Raw genomic sequence first — 21,327 nt, forward strand, 5'->3', positions numbered from 1 at the left:
AACCGAACGCAACACACGCAAACCGAACAGAGACAGTCGAACCGAACGGTTCGGACGGTTTTCATAAACTGTTCTATCCCTAATAACCATTGGAACCCCAGAAAAAGATGTTAAATAACCCTAATATACTGCTTTTTATTGCGATAATCGCACTAAACATTGTCTGAAAAACATCCAACTTCAGAATTAAAACATTTACTGAAGTCAAAAATCCAAATTCTGGAACGTTTATCTTTTTTTAACTCAAATCTCTGTTATTTAGACCCCTAACTGTTATGATCAAAACATTTTAACTATATATTTTTCACTTCCGGCACCAGCAGGGAGCAGGCAGCCTGTTCCACACAATTTCCACATTGTGGGACGATAAAAGGATTTTCTATTCTATTCTATTATATTCATTTTAAATCTAAATAAAAATATATGATCTCACTGTTGGAATATGTTTTGTTGTGTTTTATTCAGTTTCTGCCTTAAGAAATGCTGTAGATTTGATCTCTTATTAGATGCAACACAAAATGGTCCTTTTTTTAGATGCATCTTCTTCCATTGAACCAGTTAAACGAGGGAGATTTTAACGTTTATTCTATCTGATGCCTCGGTTTTTACCTCCACTAAATAAAAGGCACTTAAACAAAAAGTTGAGTCCTTCTAATTTTTTCATGGGATTATCCAGCTGCAATAAGATGAGATAAACTGGAGTTTTTTTAGACATCTTTACCAGGGGTGGCAATGATTTGCAAGATTATTCCACACAGAGAGCTGTGATGGGGAGTCTGTGCAGCTTCCCTGTGAGCCGACAGAATAAGCCGCCGGGCTCTGTGAACTCTGTTTAAATGTTATTGTGTACTGCAGGATCCTGCTCAGAGGGGAAAAGAGAGGCTTAAAAGCAAGAGGAAAGCAGCCATTACTCAACCATTTGAAGCGAGAGGAGAGAAGAGGGGGAGAAAGAGAAGGGAGGACACAGAGGGGGGAGGCATCAGCCAGACCCGAAACAAATAATCTAAAACAATTTAAGAAAAGTGAACCTCTTTGATCCCTAAATGATTTAAGTAAAATAAAAATAAAGACATATATGAAGCCTTAATTAATCCGTACATGTAAAAACAATGAATGAATAAATGAAAACCAAGCAGAGATCAGAGAAACTCAAAATGTGACATGTTGACTTTATGAGTTTCCAGCAAATCATAAGTGGAAAAATATTTTAAACGACAGCAAAGACAAAAAAAGGGTCTGCATTGATGAAATCTTTATTCAGGCTTCGAACTGCCATGTTTTCACTTCCCACAGCCAGACAGAAACCAGTACCTGAAAGTTTCTTTTTTCCCCTAATGATGTGTGAACTGTTTGTTGTTCATGATTTTCAATTCTTGTCCCAAATCACAGAAAAAATGCAAAAAGCTGAAAACATTGATGAAAACTATAAGTCCTTTGCATCACTTCCTGGTTATAGTTTTACACAAATAAGCCAGTGGTGAAGAGGAGACCTGGATCATAACTGCCATTAAGGTAGATATTTCATGTTTTTAATGTTGTTTGGTCACATTTAAAGTTGTATTCACTTGTAAATATTCTGATTTGAAGCAGCACAAAAATTTGTGAAGGGAAAAATGGTTAAATGTAATTAATGTAATTATGGAAATGCAGACATTGAGAGTTTTCTCTTTTCCAAACCCGACAGGTTGGTCTGGATGCTCATCATTCACTGCTTCTTCTGCTTTGTCACTGGTTTGCTTTGGCTACACTGGAATTGGCTCTTTAACAACTGACACGTATCACTGCGAAAATAATCCGGTATACATCAGCGATCGCTAAATAGGCAACGCTGTTTTCTAAAAAGACCAAAGAGAGTTTGGATATTTCCTGATCCTTCACCTGAACACAAACTGCTGAGAGTCCTGAAACTCCCACCTCTGCAGGACCCCTACCTTGCTGGAAGACGGACAGTGTTACCGAGGTAACCAGCTCAAACAAAGCCTTGATTGGTGGGAAGTGGTCCGTCTCGCTGGCGAAGATATGCACCATCTGAAACAGCAGGTCAACATTTCAGACCGCAGACGTTTTTTTAACTTTAAAGTCAAATCTGAGTCAAATTTCCAGATATTCAGATATAAATCAAGTATAAACATGAATTTAAAAAACTTAACTGAACAATTATAGCAGGAAAATAAGGATGGAAGGATTTCCTTTTGGTTTTCAGTTCATACGGTTATTTTGTTTTTGGGTTTTTTTTTAAAGCAAGCAACCAACTAATGGGGCTGCGGTTCAAACGGCGCAGCTTAACACAGTAAAGCATCCAGACTAAAGCTGGTTAGTGGTACATTAATAAAACTTAACTTAATGATGCATTATTAGATATAGAGACAAAAGTATTCATTAAATTCTGAAACTGGTATTTCTAAACCATTAGTTTTGTTTTAAATTTGAGTCTAAATTTGGCTAAGATTAAGTGAGATAATTTAGAGGCTGAAAACTTTGACATCTTGAAAGTAACACAAATAAATAAAGGGCCTTTTCATTGTTCAGCAATCAAGCAAACTAATTTTAAAACATTTTCTGACAACAAACAGCCTTTGGAGCTTCATCCCTTTAAAAATGTAAATGAAGGCAGGAGATGTGAAACTGAAGAGCAGGAGATCCTGCTGCTGTAAACAGAAAACAGATTGTTTTTCACTGGTTTTCATGCTTCATACGTCCCCTGCCTAAATAAAACATCTGCTCATGTCAGCAGATGGTGTTATTAAATACTCGCTCACTCCCCTGCATGCTTACCTTTGATAATTGGCTTCTGATAAACTATCTAGACTTCATTGTATTTCTGCCTGTCAATCACATGCGTTGCATTAACCTGAATGGATTTTTGGAGGAAAACTGCAAGAAAATTGACTTTATGTTAAGTTTTTGATATTTAAGAGTAGGATAGGGAATAATACTACTTCATTACTGCCTGGTACGCTTTAATCTGCTTTCTAATATCAAAAGCCTATCCTGCTGCTGGAAGGAAAAAACAGCTGTTTAAAATAACAATGCTCTTTTGAAGAAGAGTTAAAGGGAAATGCTGTTTTTTTACATTGGTCCTTTGATTTTACGTTATTCCATCATGTTCTACTCAACCGTATGAGTTTAGTGTCATTTGGAGCTGTTCTGAAGATATTCCATTAGGTTATAAAATACTAAAACTGTTCATCATTTATTCTTTATGGTACGCCAGCATTCAGAACATGCAGGCGAATCACTGTCCCCCAGACATCCGCAGTTATATTTTTTATATTTATATTTTTTTAAAACAAAGTGGAGTGTGTGTGATGTCATCCGTGCACCGGACTGGAGTTGTGACAGGCAGCCCGGGTCACAGGCGGCTACGCTCTACCCCTTCTATTCATTCTAGCTAATCTGAATGGTTCAATTCCATTTAGAGAGCGAGATCATCTGTGGTAGCAGCACTAGACATCTTCCAGGCATGTGAGGAAAACTAGCAGCAGTTCAGCAGACAGGATGAATGAACGGTAGACGGCGTGCGCGGATGACGTCATACACACTCCGCTTTGTTTTCAAAACATATAAAATATCAAAAATATAACCGTGGATGTCTGGGGGACAGTGATTGGCCTACATGTTCTGAATGCTGGCGTACCATAAATGATAAATGATGAACAGTTTAGTTTGTGCCTTCAAGTCATTGCCCATAGGAAGACGTTACTTAGATATAACCTAATGGAATATCTTTGGAACGGCTCCAAATGACACAAAACTCATATGGGTGAGTAGAACATTATGTAATAACGTAAACTCAAGGGACCAATGTAAAAAAAAAAAACGGCGTTCCCCTTTTAAATTATAGCAACTTCCTGAATGTTTCCAAAAATGTTTTCAAAACTGAAGTGATATTTATCACAAACTAATCATGGACCACTGCATAGAGACCGGCTAAACACAGAGCACCTTTCAAACACAAACGTTTCCCTAACCCCTTGCTCACACTGGCTCCGGTGCGGTTACCGAGCCGACGGAGACCGCAACTCCCGCACACCCCCTCTCACACCGCCCTTTTGACTACGGTGCGGTGCGGCTCTGCGGCTCCGGCAACAGGTCCGGAGATTTAACAGAAGTTCACTTGAGTTCACGTAACTTCACGCGATAACACGGCCCAAATAAGGATATTTGCGAGAGCTTGTTGCGGAGGGCTCCGGCACGCCGCAAGGATAGCTTTCTTGCTGAATTTTCTGCAGCGCCGGAGTGTCTCGGTAACCGCAGCCGGACAGCTCAGCAGCCGGTGAGAGAGGTTTACGTCTTTTTAATGACTTGGAATCACTGCGGCGCCGCACCCACCGCACCGCAACGGTAAGACCGGAGTCGGTGTGAGCCTGGGGTAAAGCTCTTGTCACACCCTGATGATTTAGACCAGCATTTGCCTGCCGTACGAAAAATCTCGTAAAAACGCTGGCACACGTTGGATAAGTTATGCGTACATTTTGTATGTTATGAGCATGCTGAAGTACGCTGGCACACGTCACATGCTTAAAATATCTGGACGTATGCCAGCGTATGCCTTACGTGGGCCATAAGTTACAGCTACGTTATCTGATTGTTTACATATGTTAACTTGTTTGAGTAACTTGTGCATAACTTCTCTCCAATGAATATCAACGTATCTGACGTGTTCCAGACGAGCGCTAAACGTGTTTCTATCTTCCAGCTACTGTATAATGGCGTATTGTAAGCTTTTTGGTAGGAGGAAACCATCAGTTCTCCTCCAGACATTATCCCCTTCATAGGGTGAGCCAGAAGGTGAGAGTGATGGATCCTCCCTGCGTTCACGGCCACAACTAACAAACCTCCTGGCAAACATGACGCTGTATCTGCTGCGACTGCAAACCTTTTTTCTTCCTTTTTCTTTATTCTTTTTTTTTTTGGCCGGCTGTAAACAGCTAGGTTAATACCGTGATCAAATCTTTTAATGCAGACTGGGCGCCACCGGGCGCATTGCTGCCCCCCATAGGACACTGGCTTGTGACATTTCATGGTTATTACACTGCCGTGTACAAAGCATAAGTTAGGCTGTCGTTGGACCTAAATTCTGGACCCATTATGAACACACTATGCTACGGAAGAGGATTAGGGCCGCTGATAAAAAAAAAAGTTAACTAATTTTTAAATTTTATTTCAGTTTAATATGGGAAAAAACTCAGAATTCGGACTTTTTTCTCAGAATTTTGACTTTTTTCTCAGAATTGTGGATCTTAATGTAGAAGGGCACCATGAAGGAAGATATGTGGAGCACTCAGCTTCACTGACAAAGATGTGAGTTGTTTGAGGTGGCCAGTGACACATTGGTGGAAAATGACGGAATTAGGCAACTTTTTATGTACCCGAGGGGTCCCCTCATTAATGGAGGAGCAGAAGGTCATTAAAACAAGAGAGCTAGTTTCTTAAAGTCAAATTCTGACAAAAAAGTCAGAATTTTGAGAAAAAAAGTCAGAATTCTGAGAAAAAAGTCAGAATTCTGACTTTTTTCCCATATAAGTGAAATAAAATTTAAAAATCTGTTAACTTTTTTTATTTTTTTTAGTGGCACTAATCCTCTTCCGTACTATGTATATGCCCAAACTTGAAAAAAATAATTAGAAAGTTCAGCGTATGTCAGCGTTTTAGAAGATTCCGGGACGTCAGGCATAGGCTAAATCAGAAAGGTGTGACAGGGACTTATTGAACTCACGTTTGGGCTGGGCAGCTCTACTACCTTCTCTTTTGTTCTACGGCTTTCCACACCTTATCCCCATGACTCTCATGTTTGACTTTGTTTTGCTCTAACAGATTTCAGACAGAGTAATGAACCCAGCATTCAGAATTCACCTTTAAACAGGTCAATTATTTCTAAAGAAGCAAATCTATTTATCTTTAAACAAAATAACAGGACTTATTCATAGAGAAATATTCGCCTAAAGTGTTATGTCATTTCTGACAAGGAAAAAAAGATGAATAAGGAAATTAGTCATGGTAAATGCTCTCCTTTTTGTCTCTTATTAGAAAATAGTCTATTTATAAATAAATGAATCACTTCATTATATTTCGTCAAACAGCGGGAAGCTTAGAGCCTAGTTAGGAATTATACTCAGGATATTTCCCAACCAAACAATCTGTCCTTTTCATTTTTCAGCTCACTCCATGCCTTCGCTAACAAAGCTCCATTCGTCTTGTGCCTTTCGCTGTTTCGTTGACCGTATACCTGTCGTGTTAGGTCAAGAGCAGATGCCTGGGGAATCGTACTGTACATCTGGCCGAGCATTTCACTCAGCTGAGACACCATGGGGGCGAAATCATGCAGGAGGGTCTTCACGGACTTCTCGAAGATGGCGCACACCGCCTGCAAAGCATCAAACACTGCAGTGGGTCGACCCAGACATAGAGAGGTGAGCTGAACCGGACTCTGCGTGTCTACATACCTCTACCACCTGGGAGTCGTTCAGCCACTTACTCAGAACCTTTTGTATGAGAGCAAAAACCTGCTGCAAAACGACCACAACCTGAAACCAGGAAGATAGGTGGAGATAAAATATAGAAATAATAAAAAAAAACAGCCAGTAACATCTGAACATGACAAGTGCTTCACGAAATAGAAGTCAGTTCTATCACTGCCATGGACACGTGTAAAAACCTTAAAGTGATGCTTTCCCTTTACTGTTAGCCATCGTCACACTACAGTGATTGGCGTCTATAGCCGGGCAAACACTGTTTGACTTTTTAACCTTTTTAGGGACGATTTTCCAGTCGTGCCAGAATATTTCTATCAGGGCGACTTTCGGCGTGATCATGCGTGGTGTAGTGTACAGGGGGGTAACGAGGGGCGATCAGCCTCTCACGGCCACCTCGCCATCGGGAATCTTAAGGTAAAGAGTAGGGCTGGGAATTTTCGCCAAAGTCATGAATCGATTTGATTTTGATTCATACAGTTCTAAATCGATTAATTTTGATTTGATCTGTTTTTATAATAATGAAAGTTTTTCAACTGTGTTTCAAAATACTCAGGTATTTTATTTTTTTTCTGTCACTTTCAACATAAAGTGCAAACTTGTAAATCAGACAGCTTAAACTTGAGATGTGAACAAAACTGTCTCATAAGTGCAAACTGGTTTGTGAAAAGTGAAAAAGTGAAGCTTCACTCGAGCGAGCAGACGTGACATAGTGGGAACACAGCAGAAATGCATGAGCTGCATTATCTTCTCTGCACAAACCATATTTGCAGTGTTGTTAACAGCTACAGGGTGTTTGCTGGTCAGCCCCCATTTGTTAATGTCTTCAGTCAACCTATTGGCTATATTTGCAGCTTTCTGGCTTAAAGTAATCTTGACTGCATGTTTCCTGCTCATTTGAATGTGAACGTTACGCGCGTCACTATAAAACGAATCGATCTCATTCCCTAGACATCGATTCTGCAAAAATGTAAAGGAATCGATACAAAATCGATTAAATAAGATTTTTTTACCCAGCCCTAGTCGGGAGAAAATGAAACATGTTAGAAATTCAGTCGGCCGTCGTAAGGTGGTCGTGGGCAAATCACTCATTGCGCAAACAAGGATTCTTCTTCTTCTTCCCCTCAGAGGAAAACGCAGAAGCATGGCGGGGGTGCAATGAGTGAAATGGAGTTCTTTCAGTCAAATTGACAGACCGTAGTAGCCACATTTGCTCAGCCAATTCTTTGTCCAAATAAGTTGTCGCCTTTTCTTTTTAGGGCTTTTAGCACAAAATTGCCCAAATTGCCAAGGCAACGCATTTCTGTCTAGTGAGCTTCAGATTCCTCTTCTACTCGTTTGGCTTCCAGATAGACGAGTCCGAGTAGCTCCATCTCACTGCGGAGCTGAGTCCTATGTGGTTTTTAGACGTACAGCTGTAGCAGGTAGATCGCATCAGAGCGTCAGGTCGCACGGTGTGAGAACAAACATCGTGAGCTGTGAACTTTTAAACTCTGCGGTTTCGTCGTACAGTTTGAGCTGTAGCTACGTGCAGCGTTTGAAAAAAATAGTACGGTGTATGCCCGGCTTTAAGCTACCCAATTATATCTACAGGCTGGTTGTGGGGTGTAGAGACGGACCGGGTTTGGTCCTGGAGGGGGTGGGGTTGCTTTAACCGGTGGAGCGGAGCCGTCCGACGACTCATCGTCCTGCTTGCTGATGTCGAGCGTAGTGAAGAGGTTGGAGAGCAGCCCCAGGATGTGAATGATTGCCAGTTTATTGGAGGGGTTAGGCTGTAGGAAGGAAACAGAGAAAGAGAAAAAAATTTAATCCTAACAAAGAGTTTTCTTTCATTTTTAGACTTCATTTAACAGAAACAGAAACATGACAGTTATATATATTTTCAAATAAATTCTGCATTACAACATAAAAAAATGTATTAGCTGAGAAAAGAACGACACAATTACATTAACAGTATTCTGTTTAGTAATAATTTAACTTAAATTAACTAACTTATATTGCTCAGATTATTCTTTGATAGGATCTAATTTATTTTGATTATTAATTTTAAAAAAGGAAGAACAAAGTAAAATGCAAACAACCAAACAAGAAAGGAGGAAAAGCTTTTCTCACACTAGTTTAATCAGTGCAAACAGGCAGGTTGTTTTCCTAATTAACAATAAACAGATCAATATTTAGCTTAAACGTTTTCTTAACACAAAGTTTTCACTCATATTTAAAAAAAAAAAAAAGTTCAGTTTACAGATTAATGTCCAACTAAAAATGTTATTAAATCGAATAATTGTGTAAAAAAAATGTAGTCTAACTCAGATCTTTGCAAAAATGATGTAAATACACTTTGAATCGATCATGCTAGTTTGGAAAATAGACCTGAGGTGACTGCAGTGGCTGCTGCAGTGCATTATGGGATGTATGATAATAATAATATAAGTGTTCTGTGAGCTGTATGCTAACAGGATGCTTATTATTCTCTAAACAAGGTGTTATGACCTCAGACTAATCTGTGAAGCAGGGACAAATGTTGCTAACTGGTCTTGAGATTGACTTCATTTTTTAAATTTAGCTTTAAAAATCATGGCTTCAACAGGAGAGCTTAATTAGTGTCTCCATGGAGATGATGGTAGCAACAGGAAGACAAACAACGCTGCTGCCACACCCACTGATCCACCACCTTTTTAATCTCTATAAACCTGGACCAATGCCTCTCTCTATAACAGCCCCTCTAGAAAATTAACATTAGATGATCTTAAACTGCTCAGTGCTCATCTGACTGAATCAATCTTTGCTTCTTTTTTTAGGTCAACGCCTTCAGACATTTGGCTTCTTCTCACATAATGGAAGTCAAAGACCTCCCCACTAGGTGCCACTATTTGGCCAGCCCCAGACGGCTTTGTCTGACGTAATGTCATGACAATGGGGGGGGGGGATGCTGAGATGGATTACACAGAGTGTTATTATAGAGCAAAGAGTCTCTGATCATTCCATCCAACAAAAAGCAAATGTCCAACTATTTTTAGGTCCTTTTTTAACCATCCAACATGAGTCTGACTTCTGTTACACAAAGACATTGAAACAGATTTTTATTTCTGAAAGACTCTGAGTAAATGCACAACAGCTTCAGCTCCAGATAGTCTGTTATTCAGGACACCCGTCTCATTTAAGAGTTAGGGCTTGTATGAGTCAGAGAACGGACATCTTTGGTGATCCAACATGAGTCACTTGCCAATGGTGCAGGGTCAAACCCAATCTGGTCCTGCGGCGAATCGTTCCACTGCAGTGACACCACACAGACACAAAGCCTGCTCGGCTTGGCCTGAGTCCATCTGTGTGAGTGTGTGTGCGTGTGTGTGCGTGTTCTGCACTGGGTGTGAACTGACCGTCTCATCAGCTAGCTTCTCGAGTTGCTGAATGTAGGGGGTGATGAGGGAATGAAGGTTTCTCAAGATGTCCTCCACAGGAAGAGCGGAAAGCAGGAATCCCAGCGCCTGCATCAGCCACATACACTGACTGGTCTGTTAGAAGAGACCAAGTTATGCAAACAATGAGCGTTTAGTCAATGAAACATTTATATTTAAAAAAAAATCAACAGCACAACAGATTTTTTCGGTATTTGGTATTTTAACTCTGATCTACAGAAACAGAGTAAAGATGAGAGATACCAACCTTGTGGATCTGTTTTATAAGCACCTCCTTTAGAGAAAGAAAAAACAAAACAAAAGGTAAGAGTGATGCTCTATTATTAGTCTGAAGAAACATCACAGATAAAAACTAAAATCCTCTTTACATAACTACCTCAAACGTTATTTCTGGAATCTAAAGACACATTAAAACAGTCTGGAACATAAAGGAGGAAATGAGCTATGAGAGACATCAACGTTGTGTGACAAATTTATGATTTTCTTTAACGATTTTTTTCAGGGAAACTGCTTAAACTATTTTTTTGAAAGTTAAAATATCTTTTTAAAACTACAGTCATAATTAACAAATTAGAATATGAGATCCAAGGAGACCTGTTTTTTTCTCATTAAAAGTAACTTTTCAGAATAATTTTAACTGGTATTGAATATAATTTCCATCAAAGCTGTCTCTACCGTTTTTATTATTCACAGAATCTTCTAAGCTTAAAATGTGTTTTCATTCGCTTTGAGTAGAAAATAATCATAGTCGACAGAAATGAAAGCTTCAAAAAAATATTCTCTATGTTTCCCTTGAGGAACTTAGTGACTGAAATAAATATTTTTCAATAATATCTAATTGAATAAAAAATGACTGCATATTATAAAAGAGCAGCGCAGGGATTGTTAATTCTGCCGACTATGAGAAGAGCAATGCTACGGAAGAGGATTAGGGCCACTGAAAAAAAAAAAGTTAACTGATTTTTAAATTTTATTTCAGTTTAGTATGGGAAAAAACTCAGAATTCTGAGAAAAAAACTCAGAATTCTGAGATTAAAGTCTGACTTTTTCCCCATACTAAACTGAAATAAAATTAAAAAATCAGTTAACCTTTTTTTTTTTTTCAGTGGCCCTAATCCTCTTCCGTACAATGCAGCTGCTTCAAAACAGGATTTAATTATTTAAAACAAAGATACACAAAAAGGTTTGATTGTTAAACTTCCTAAGACAGTAGTTAGCATTACAGGGATGACGCTGCTGATAGCCTAGAGAACATAAGTATTTGTGTTTAGATTTCAAAAAGACTGCCATGACGTTACATTCCAGATAGAAAAGCCTTAAACAGATCAGCTTTACTGAAAAGTTCCGTCTTCCCGTTTTCTGCTAAAGCCTTCCTCTCTTTCATTACCTTTTTATTGACATGTTTTTGTCAGGTTTGGCTAAAACAGCTTCCAGTGGCTTTACTTTCGCCTGCCTTACGATGATCGAGTCTCTATCTCTCAGTTACAGCGCTTCCACATCAGTCTGTGTTTCTGTTTCCTTAGAGGACGATCTTTTATTTCCGGGTGGATTACCTAAATAAGTGGTCCTCCTGATTGTCAATCATTCTGGTGATATCTTTACCTAAGGCCGTCCTACGTGCTTGTTCTACTTAGCTATCTTTTTCTGCGCACTTTCAGGCGTATATCAGTGGTGAGCTACGGTTTCAGACAGTCATTAAAGTTTACCTTTCTCACCGTGGTTCTTTGAAAATGGCAGAGGGTCATAAGAGAAAAAGTGTCTACGAAGTTTATGAGAAGAACAAGGCCTCAGAAGAGCTAGATATATCCCATAATGCTTTGCACCGAGAGCTCTCCACGCAAAGCATTATGGGATTTGCTGTTACAGTTGGAGACAGTTGCGACCAATAAAGATGGCGCAGGCACCACGCGGTGGACCAATGAGGAAGTGATCATCTGTCGGTCAGTTAACTGAGTTCACTATAAAGTCCACTTTATCTTCCCCGCTCTATATAGTGATTGAGGGATTTAGGGGTTAGCGCGGACGTTCGGACACAGTAAGCTTGTATGAGCGATGAGAACAGCAACTATTAAACAGAGTGTGCACGGGAGAGAAATGGGCTCGTGCACGCTCTCGCACGTGCATTTTTTTTTTTAAAAGGAGAGGGCAGGTCTTTTTAAAAAAAAAAAAAAAAATCGAGAAAATCCTCCACAATACCTTTAATTTGGTTGCTTTAATGCATGGTGGGTCAGGTGAACAGAAAAAATATCAAATGTTCTGTTTTAAGCCGACAGTAAGCTCCAATTGAGCGATCAAGTCAGTTCTCTCTGATCTGCCCTTCATCTACCAGAACTGCACTCACCTGAGAAACAGCTACGATGTTGGTTGCGTAGGGTGGCAGGTCATACTTGCATTCCCTGCAGATTTTCTTTAAGGTTGAAACAGAGGACACAGAAAGGTCTGGGTTCCCTAACGCTTGTAAAACCAAAGGTAGGACACTGCTGAGCATCACCGGGTGGTCCGCTAACCACTCAGCCAGAGCACCTACAGGGAGAGCAGGAACTCAGAGACACAACCAGAAACAGATTCTCCATTTTGAATCCATCCCCTCACCTATAGTGAACATGACCGTGTCGGCTAACTGGACGTTGGTGATGTTGATCCGAGGGATGAGTCCTATCAAGCCTGGGATGACGTCAGAGTAGTTCACATCTATTGTTTCTGCTATGGACTGGAATCCATACAGCAAAGCTTCCGTGTGCTGAACGAGGAGAATAAATGGGGAAGATTTTTATGCATGAAAAAGAAACAGAAAATAGCTCACATCACCTCATTCCAGTATTTCTAATCTGTCTGACTCACCTGCCATGACGTCGGCTGCTCTGTATTTGTCAGCAGTCTTCCTAGCTTATCATATAGGTTGCTCAGCAGCTCGGCCCCCAGCATCTCATACACATACATGAGTGTGTCTGAGATATCCACCCTGAACCACAGATCAGCACAAACAGGCATGAGGCTTTCTCTCTGTTCAATCAGTGTCAGATGGCCACTGAATTTAGACGCCATTAAAGAGAAACTCTCTCATTTGCTGCCCAATCATCCAGTCAGTGAGTCATTTCTAAAACACGCCTGCATGTTTATTAGACGTAACTCACCTGTAAATCCTGAACTGCTCCTTTTCATCTGAGGACCATGATGCATATTCTTGGTCAGAAGGAAACTGGGCTTTGTGAAGCAGCACATCCACCAACTGGAAGTAAACTGGTCTGTAGACCTGGAGATACACCGCCTGCTTATCTGACTCAAACGACATGATTTCATCCTGAGAAAAAAGAAATACAACAATCACTTTTGTGTTTTAAAAAACAACCTACAAGGTGTATTTATACACACAGAACATACATTTTAAATGTTTTTCATACAAAATATTCTACATTGAAACTAAATGTTAGCAGTGCTTACCTGTAGTGTGTACCAGAAGGTAAGTGTGAGGGAGCTGGTGGTCTCATTGACTGGATAATGGCCGGGGATGCCTGTACAAAACATGATCATGTTGACCAAAGCCAGGAAGCTCTGCCAGTGATCCACCTGCTCCAACAGAGTCCTGCAGATGACAAGAAGGAGGGATGGTACAAAGATGGAGAGAGATTTAGATGTCACAGTAGGACTCAACCCTCAAAGCAACAAAGAACAGCAAAGTTTGATTACCTTCTGTTAAATTACAGACAGGCAATTAAAACTATTTGCAGTATAACAACAATTTAACAAAATATAATTTTCAAATCGCAGTGGCCACCATTTGTGACTTTCACATTTGCCCAGAAACAATTTTTACTTGCCCAGTATAATGTTTGATAAATATAGTTCCTAATATTCATTTTTGTGTATATATATATCAATGAAATATGTTTGTTTTTTTGTTTGGTGTGTATCTGCATGTGTCAGATAATGAACTCAAGCCTACATTACCATGTTAACATGCTTTTCAATCCTTCCTGCACATTCTTTTCAAACTAAACTTTGCTTTAAACTGTTGTGTGCTTGGAAAAATATAAATTGTAATGTTAAAAATCTAAAAAAAAAACTTAAAAATAAATCACAAGACATAAGTCAATGTCACAAATGAATAACTTTTATTTTAGAGTCACGGTATGTTTATACAAGATAATCCTATTAATATAATGTGACTTTTCTAGAGAATCTTTATACATAGTTATTTTATTCAGGGTTTCCACAGTCTGACATCATTTCAGAATTCCCTGACTTTTAACTGACTCAGGATTAGTTTTCCCTGACAAAATAACTGCAGCCATTTGTCATTTTGGGTACTACAGCAAAATTACCGCTAGGTGGAAAAAAATCCCACTATCTGGCGGAAAATCAAACGGCTTTTTCAAATCATGCGCCTTTTTAAAATCATGTGAGAATGTGTACAAAACAACAAAAATGGCTCCGGCAACGCTTCTGGGTCGTTTTCAGCGAATGTCGGTTAAAGTAATTTTGAGAGATAAATAATTTTTTTTTGCGATCATTGCCTGGTGGGCAAATGCAATGAAATTTGTACTCTCCCGACAATAAAAACTACTTGCCCCGGGAGATTGGGCAATGGTTAACATCGAGCCCTGTACATGCCACTCAGACCAATGTGGAGGCATACAACACTTTACTAAAAGAAACTAAAAAGAAAGGAGGCCTCCCCTCCTAGTTCTGCTCATTGGATTAAAGCGGTTATGCAGTCATTAAAACTAGAAAACATTACAGACACTGTGAGAGGATCTATATCCAAATTTGATTCAACTTGGGAACCATTTCTAAACTTTGTGGAGAAATTAGATGCTCAATTAATTACTTATTAAAATACATTAAACTTTAACCCCCCCTTTTTTATTTTATTTATTTATTTTTTTTATTTATCTATCTCCTTCTTTCTATTTATGTTTTACTCTATTTTTACTCTGGGTTATACCAATCTCCTGATTGATGCCGGACAGGGTGGGACTACAAGGGCTGGGTGATGATAATTAAGTACTTATTCCAGAATTTGTATTGTACATTTGGATACTGTTTATTTAACGTTCATACTGTATTCCCAGAGCTATTCAAGTTTTATCCCACCTTGAATCAAAGAGCTATTTTTCTTTGTCAACACTTTATCTAGGACTTTTCCTCTTTCTCTTTAACACCCTTCACTGGGAGATGCTAACCTGCTTAGCCACGGCTTCCTTGTTTATCCATTGTGCACATACACAACCATTGTACCACTAGTTATTTGATGTTGTTTATGGTAAATATACAATGGGGGAGTTTATTTACTAATGAATTGTGTAACAACAAATAATAAAAGTCATATAACAAGACTTCGTCTATTCACTTTTCCTTTTATCTGCATAACTGGTCTGGGTTCATTTGCCCTTCTCTCCTTTCAATGAAACGTCTTCACAGTTAAGGCTGATTAATACTCAGAAACCACCTTTTTCCACTTGGATCCCCTCATGTCCCTCCATTGTCGCACAAACTTTACCCCACTTCTTCACCGCCTCGGCAAATATCTAGATCCACATCTAGTTCCTAATTATCCCTCTTGCGTTGTGGCGTGGAATATAGCGCAGACCACGCTTCAAAATTGGGCATAAATCATACCTGTGACAAGCTCACTGCGACACAATACTGCTGGGAGTATAAGCAGCCCTTTAGAGAGAACAGGCGCCATGTGGACATGGCTGTTTTTTGTTTTATCAAAATGATTTGAATAGAAATGAGCAAACAGCAGAGAAATTGGGCAATTAAAAGAGTGAAATAAGCTGCAGTTGCTGAATTACATCTGCAGAAAGCAAAGTTTCCATTTAATCGGCTTCTTAAAAAAAACAACGTTGTGTTTGAAATAAATAAAAAAAGTCAACAGGGCTGACAGAAGTTGGTAAAGACGTCATTGTTGGAGTCCGCATTTTTTTATCATTTTTTTTTATTATTTATTTATTTTCTTATTTTTTTCCTACTTGCTTTGATTCTGTTTTATTTTCCTATATTTTAATCATGTAAAGCACTTTGCATTTCTCTGAATGATATTTGTGACAATGTTTACTATTGATATTTGTTACATGTTTATCGAAACTTTGTGTTCAGAAAGACCAGGCAGCATGAGTTCATGGGACATTTTCTGAAAAATATTAGATTTTTGAGTTTCTGAGCAGCCAGACACCAATCAGGGAGGTTAAAATTAAAAACTGTGCGGTCCTAAAGAGCGTTAGATTAACCATCACATCTCGATAACATCTTAAACACACCTGGAGTGGTTTTCTCCCAGCGTTACGGCGATCCGGCAGATCCCATGGCAGGTCTCCATGTCTCCATTCTGAACGGCCTCCCTGAGCTGATCCTGGAGGGCCAGCACTCGAGGAACCAGTTTCAGCAATGTGTTCACATATCTATCAACCATGAACAGACACAAAGTGCACAGAACATTAGTTTAGAATACTGCTGATAAAAGTAATTCTAAAGATATGTATAAAGCAGCAAATCAAAAAAGAAGACATTTATTGGTGAGTAGAAAACTGATTCATAGTCCTTATAGATTTACTAAAACGCATTTTAGTCCAAGTAAGTCCAAACTCTGACCTCTGATCCTGCACACCCACCTAAAAGATCCCACATATCCACCAGGAAACCTGAAAGTCTAATCAAACCTCCTCCTTGCAGCTACGTTCCTGTCAGGAATAATTAAGTCTACAAGCTGCTGTCTCAGATATTTCCCATCACTCTGGATAAAACACACAGCAACACGTCCACAGCTCTTTGTCTGCACATGACAACCTTTAACATCACACTGCTGACAGTCAGAGGAGAGACATTTGGGGATGAAGGACAGAGTATGTGTTCCCTGAATGCCACATAAAGGATTGTGTGCGTTTGAACCCAACCATGTGAGCTACATTAGGCGTCCCTGGGGGTTTGTGGTATGCAGGAGGTGGTTTTACCCCCACAGGAATAGCAAGAAGGACGCTGGGCTTGGCTGATGAATATTTATCAATGACACAGAAAGGTTGTTGGTGGTTTTTTTCTAGGCATTTAAAACTACAAACAATGCATCAAAGCTCATAATTCTCCTCTATAGAGCTGGCCTTCCACTGCAACCTTTGATTTCCTCCTCCTAAAAGAAAGAAATAAATTAAATACAAACACTAAATTCCGACATATTTTCCGCCGTTGAATTTCATTGATTTCTTTAGAATCTTTTTTCCTAATTACTCTAATTTTTAGTCAATCTTTAAACTAAAAGTAATTTAATTCATGCTAATTATTTCTACAGACGCCAGGATCTGGAAGCTAATGGATATGGATGGACGGAGCAACAGAAGGGTCAACAGCAAAAAGCATGAATAAACTGAGGGATGGATTAAAAAATAAATGCACACATGTAGGAATGGGGAAAAAACGAGCAGCGGGAAAATTAATATATTAACAGACAAATGGATGGATGGACTAAAGAGCAGGTAGATGGAAAGACTGAAACTATGAAGGTAGATTTGTTTCTTTATTATTCAATCTAAAAAAAGGTTGCTTCAATCAAAAAATATATTTTTAATTAAAAAATTCTTCCCTTCAATGAAAAAAAAAAACTTTTCAATGAAAAAAAATATATATTTGATTGAAGTTACTTTTTTATTAATTCTGTTGTTTTTTTTGTTTGAAGCAACTTCTTTTTTGATTGAATGATTAAGAGACAAATGTCCTACCCATGTGTGACCCAAATACAAAATAGATCCCTTTAACCAAAGAGAACATTTTCAACAATAAAAAAAAGTGTTCAAATGCAATTTTTTGAGTCTCAAATATTTTATTTGCATTCAAAAACTATTTTTTATGATTGAAAATGTTTATCTTTTCATTGAAGTTACTTTTTGTATTGATTCTGTTGTTTGTTTGTGTGAAATAAAGACACAAATGTCCGACCCATTATATGGTCCAAACAAAAAACAATGTTACTTCAATTAAAAAGTTGCTTTAAACAAAAAAGACTGGACTTCTATCAAATAAAACATTTTCAATTAGAGAAAAGCAGTGTTCAAATGTATTTTTTTTGAGTCTAAAATATATTTTTGCATTCAAATACTTTTTTCTTTGATTGAAAAGTTTTTTTCATTTTTAGTGAAGATTTTTTTAATTGAAAATATATTTTTTGATTGAAGCAATCTTTTTTTTATTGAATTATAAAGAAACAAATCTACCTTCATACCTTACTTTATGAAAAAAATCCATCAATCCACACCATATACTAAATGCTGAAATGACTGAACGTATCAATTGTGAGTAATTGATTAATAAAATTATCGCCAACTATTAACTTTGGTGATGGGACTGAATCTTTACCAGTAATGTAATGATACATAGGCTCTAAAAGAGACCATATACTGAGAGAGTAACCAGTTACAGTAGCAACTAAGACAAAATAAAAAAAAAATATAAACATATCAACATAGGAGTGAAAACTTTCCTTTTTAGAAATGCTTACAATTGCTGATTTTTAGATTTAAACAGGCTACGTATGCCTTCAAATGTATTGATTTTAATGATTGTCTTTTACTCTGTTTTTAATGTTATGGTCTTTTAACCTTTGTTTTAATTTTCCCTTTTTGAACTGTAGCACTTTGAGATTTGAATTCAAATTTAAAGTGCGTTACAAATAAAATTCATTATTATTATTATTATATCAAGAAAAGATTAAACATCTTTGAATTATATACAGATATTGTATTTATTTTTTTCTATTGATATTTTTGCCATTTACCGTATTTTCACGACCATAAGGCGCACCGGACTAAAAGGCGCACTCTCAGTTATGTGTCCCATTTCTGTATTTAACACACACATAAGGCGCACCGGACTATAGGGCGCGTTTTTTATATACAGGTACATGTCCTCTACTACCTTTAAATACCTCTACTGCGTATTTAAAAATACAGCGGGGGCAAAACTGAGTATGATTGTGCTTTATTCATGTATTTATTACAGAGTATTAATCAAACCCATCAAAGTCATCATCCTCTGTTTCTGAATTAAACAGCTGCGCTAAATCAGACATGCCAGTTTCCCCTTCTTCGCTGTCAGAGTCACTTTCCGTGCAGCGCAGCTCCTCAGAAATAATGCCGGCTTTTGCAAAAGCTTGAACAACAGAGCCAGCAGACACTTTAGTCCAAGCATCAACAATCCATCCGCAAACGGTGGCGTAACTTGCCCGGCGCTGCCTTCCACTTATCCTGAAACTGTGGTCTCCGTCTGTCATCCATCGCTCCCACGCCGCTCGCAGCCTTACTTTGAACGGCCGCTTCACACCGATGTCGAGCGGTTGAAGTTCCTTTGTCAGACCTCCCGGGATAACGGTGAGCACAGCATCCATTTGATTCACCATGTTTTTCTCATCAGCTGTGAGATGGGCACGCATGGAGTCACAGATTAACAGCGATGGTGATGCGTGGAAAAAAACACCTGTTCTCCTCACATACACCTGCCTCAGCCACGCTTTCATCATCTCCTCATCCATCCAGCCCGTTTCATTTGCGTTAATATCATATGTCATCAGAGCGATGTGTCTGTCTCGCTGTCAGCTCCCAGATCAGCTTCTCTGATTGGTTGATGCGGCGCATCCAGCAGCAAAACTTCAATTTTTCCATCAGCAGCAGCAGCAGCGCGTTGGCGGTGCGTCAGATGCTTAAACGTTCCTGCTGCTCAAAACGCGCTGCGGGACCTTTTGCAGCACCTATACGCACGTCAACCATTGACTTTGCATGTAAACTCGCTGCTTCTGCTGCACCTGCTGGGTCCGGTTCACACCGATGTCGAGCGGTTGAACAGCGAGCACAGCGTTAATTTGTTTCCCCATGTTTTTCACATCAGCTGTGAGATGGGCACGCATGGAGTTACATATTAACAGCGATGGTGATGAGTGGGAAAAAAACACCTGGTCTCCTTACATTCAGCCACTCTTTCATCATCTCCTCAATGAGGTGGTCTCAAAAGTCGCAGTTACAACACACATAGGGCGCACCGCACCATAGGGCGCACCGCACATTTTGAGGGAAAAAAAAGACGTTTAAGTGCGCCTTATAGTCGTGAAAATACGGTACACTTCATATGGAATGTGATTTTTATCTTTTTTCATTCCAAATGTTTATTTATATAGAAATGTTAATCGACTAAAAATATTTCTTTTTAGATTGATTGAAAAAAATATCTATAGATTAGTTGATTACAAAAAGGATCGATAGCTGCAGCTCTACTGTACACGTCTCACATTAGCAAGAAGACTGATAAGAGAGGCCCACGCATTGAAAGGTTAATAAGCGATTCAAGCCATGTGCTCGTTGGGCGTTTTAGTGCAACATGCTCATTAAAAGATTTATATATTTATCCATCATTGTAATCAGGTTAGGATCGTTGGCAGCTTTACCTGTTAAGCATTTGTAAAGTAAAACAGAGCAGGTTTCCTCTCTGCTCTCTTTGCTCTGACTGTATGCAGGGTTTTAAGGGTGGGACGGCTGCCTGAGCCTTTGAGACGGCGCTCAGGGAAGCAGGAAGAGAATAACAGCAGCACTCTGTGCTATCAATGGGCAGCAACAGTAGAACGATTGCTGCGTTCACATCAAGTTGCTTAACCCACAGAAAACACAAGGTTGGTCAACCACTAACAGGGCTGGGAAATTAATTGCATTTTTTTGTGTGAGATTTTACGGCACTAGTGGCTCATTCTTTCGACAGTAGGCTCACAGAGAGGGGGATAGACATGCAGCAAAAGGACCACAGGTCGGAATCGAACCCGCGTCGGCCCAGGACTAAGGCCTCTGTACATGGGTCGTGTGTGCTAACCACTGCCCCACCGAAGCAAGGCCAATTGATCGCATTTGGATTGTAAAAAAATGCAAGGTTCAAATCGCAGAGACAAGAGCAAGACATTAAATCTTCCCCTTCAGCCCTCTAGAGGGCGCTAAAACTCCTAAGGTGGGGTTGACGCCACTAGGGCTGGGTACCGAACTTCGGTTCTTTTATGGTACCAACCGAAATGCTTCGGTTCTACAGAGTATCGAAACATGCCTCGTCTTTCGGTACCAAGTTTCGGTGATTGGCTGTAACACTTAACGTGATTGCGTCATTCAGGAAAAATACACAGGTGGTCACGCCTACAGCCAGGGTTCATTCGTTTCTGTTGTGAACTGGTTGTGAGCGTCGTGGAACCCCTTTAAAATGCCCCCCAGGTCAAAAGTTTGGCTTCACTTTATTAACACTGATGCCAACAGTGCGCAATGCAATACATCGTGCACGGAAACAATTTAAGAGCAGAAAGTTGCTCGGTGTTTGACTGCAAGAAGAGCGGACCGCAGCCGGCGCAACCATCCTCCTCTCAGTGCAGTCAGTTCATCCTGCCTTCCAATATTTCTGTCGGAGCCGCTCATTCAACGGGCTTGTTT

General features: G+C 39.3%; 1 protein-coding gene across 3 annotated transcripts in view; it reads right to left on the reverse strand.

Moving 5' to 3' along the window:
- The window catches only part of ipo13 (importin 13), a 47,126-nt gene that overhangs the window by 8,754 nt on the left and 17,045 nt on the right, over positions 1-21,327 (reverse strand). For all 3 annotated transcript variants that reach the window (XR_001481987.1, XM_015398317.1, XM_015398316.1), the window contains exons 6-17: positions 16,153-16,293; positions 13,331-13,472; positions 13,024-13,190; positions 12,731-12,851; positions 12,482-12,629; positions 12,231-12,412; positions 10,137-10,163; positions 9,851-9,985; positions 8,093-8,245; positions 6,447-6,527; positions 6,230-6,367; positions 1,932-2,028 (exon numbers count right to left, since the gene is read on the reverse strand). Coding sequence is in view for 2 of the 3 variants with exons in the window: in XM_015398317.1 (XP_015253803.1) it covers positions 1,932-2,028; positions 6,230-6,367; positions 6,447-6,527; positions 8,093-8,245; positions 9,851-9,985; positions 10,137-10,163; positions 12,231-12,412; positions 12,482-12,629; positions 12,731-12,851; positions 13,024-13,190; positions 13,331-13,472; positions 16,153-16,293 (1,532 nt within the window). In the remaining variant the exon portion in view is untranslated. The remainder of the gene's footprint in view (positions 1-1,931; positions 2,029-6,229; positions 6,368-6,446; positions 6,528-8,092; positions 8,246-9,850; positions 9,986-10,136; positions 10,164-12,230; positions 12,413-12,481; positions 12,630-12,730; positions 12,852-13,023; positions 13,191-13,330; positions 13,473-16,152; positions 16,294-21,327) is intronic.

This window comes from Cyprinodon variegatus, unplaced genomic scaffold (genome assembly GCF_000732505.1).
Source record: "Cyprinodon variegatus isolate N-32 unplaced genomic scaffold, C_variegatus-1.0 Scaffold926, whole genome shotgun sequence".
NCBI lineage: Eukaryota > Metazoa > Chordata > Actinopteri > Cyprinodontiformes > Cyprinodontidae > Cyprinodon > Cyprinodon variegatus.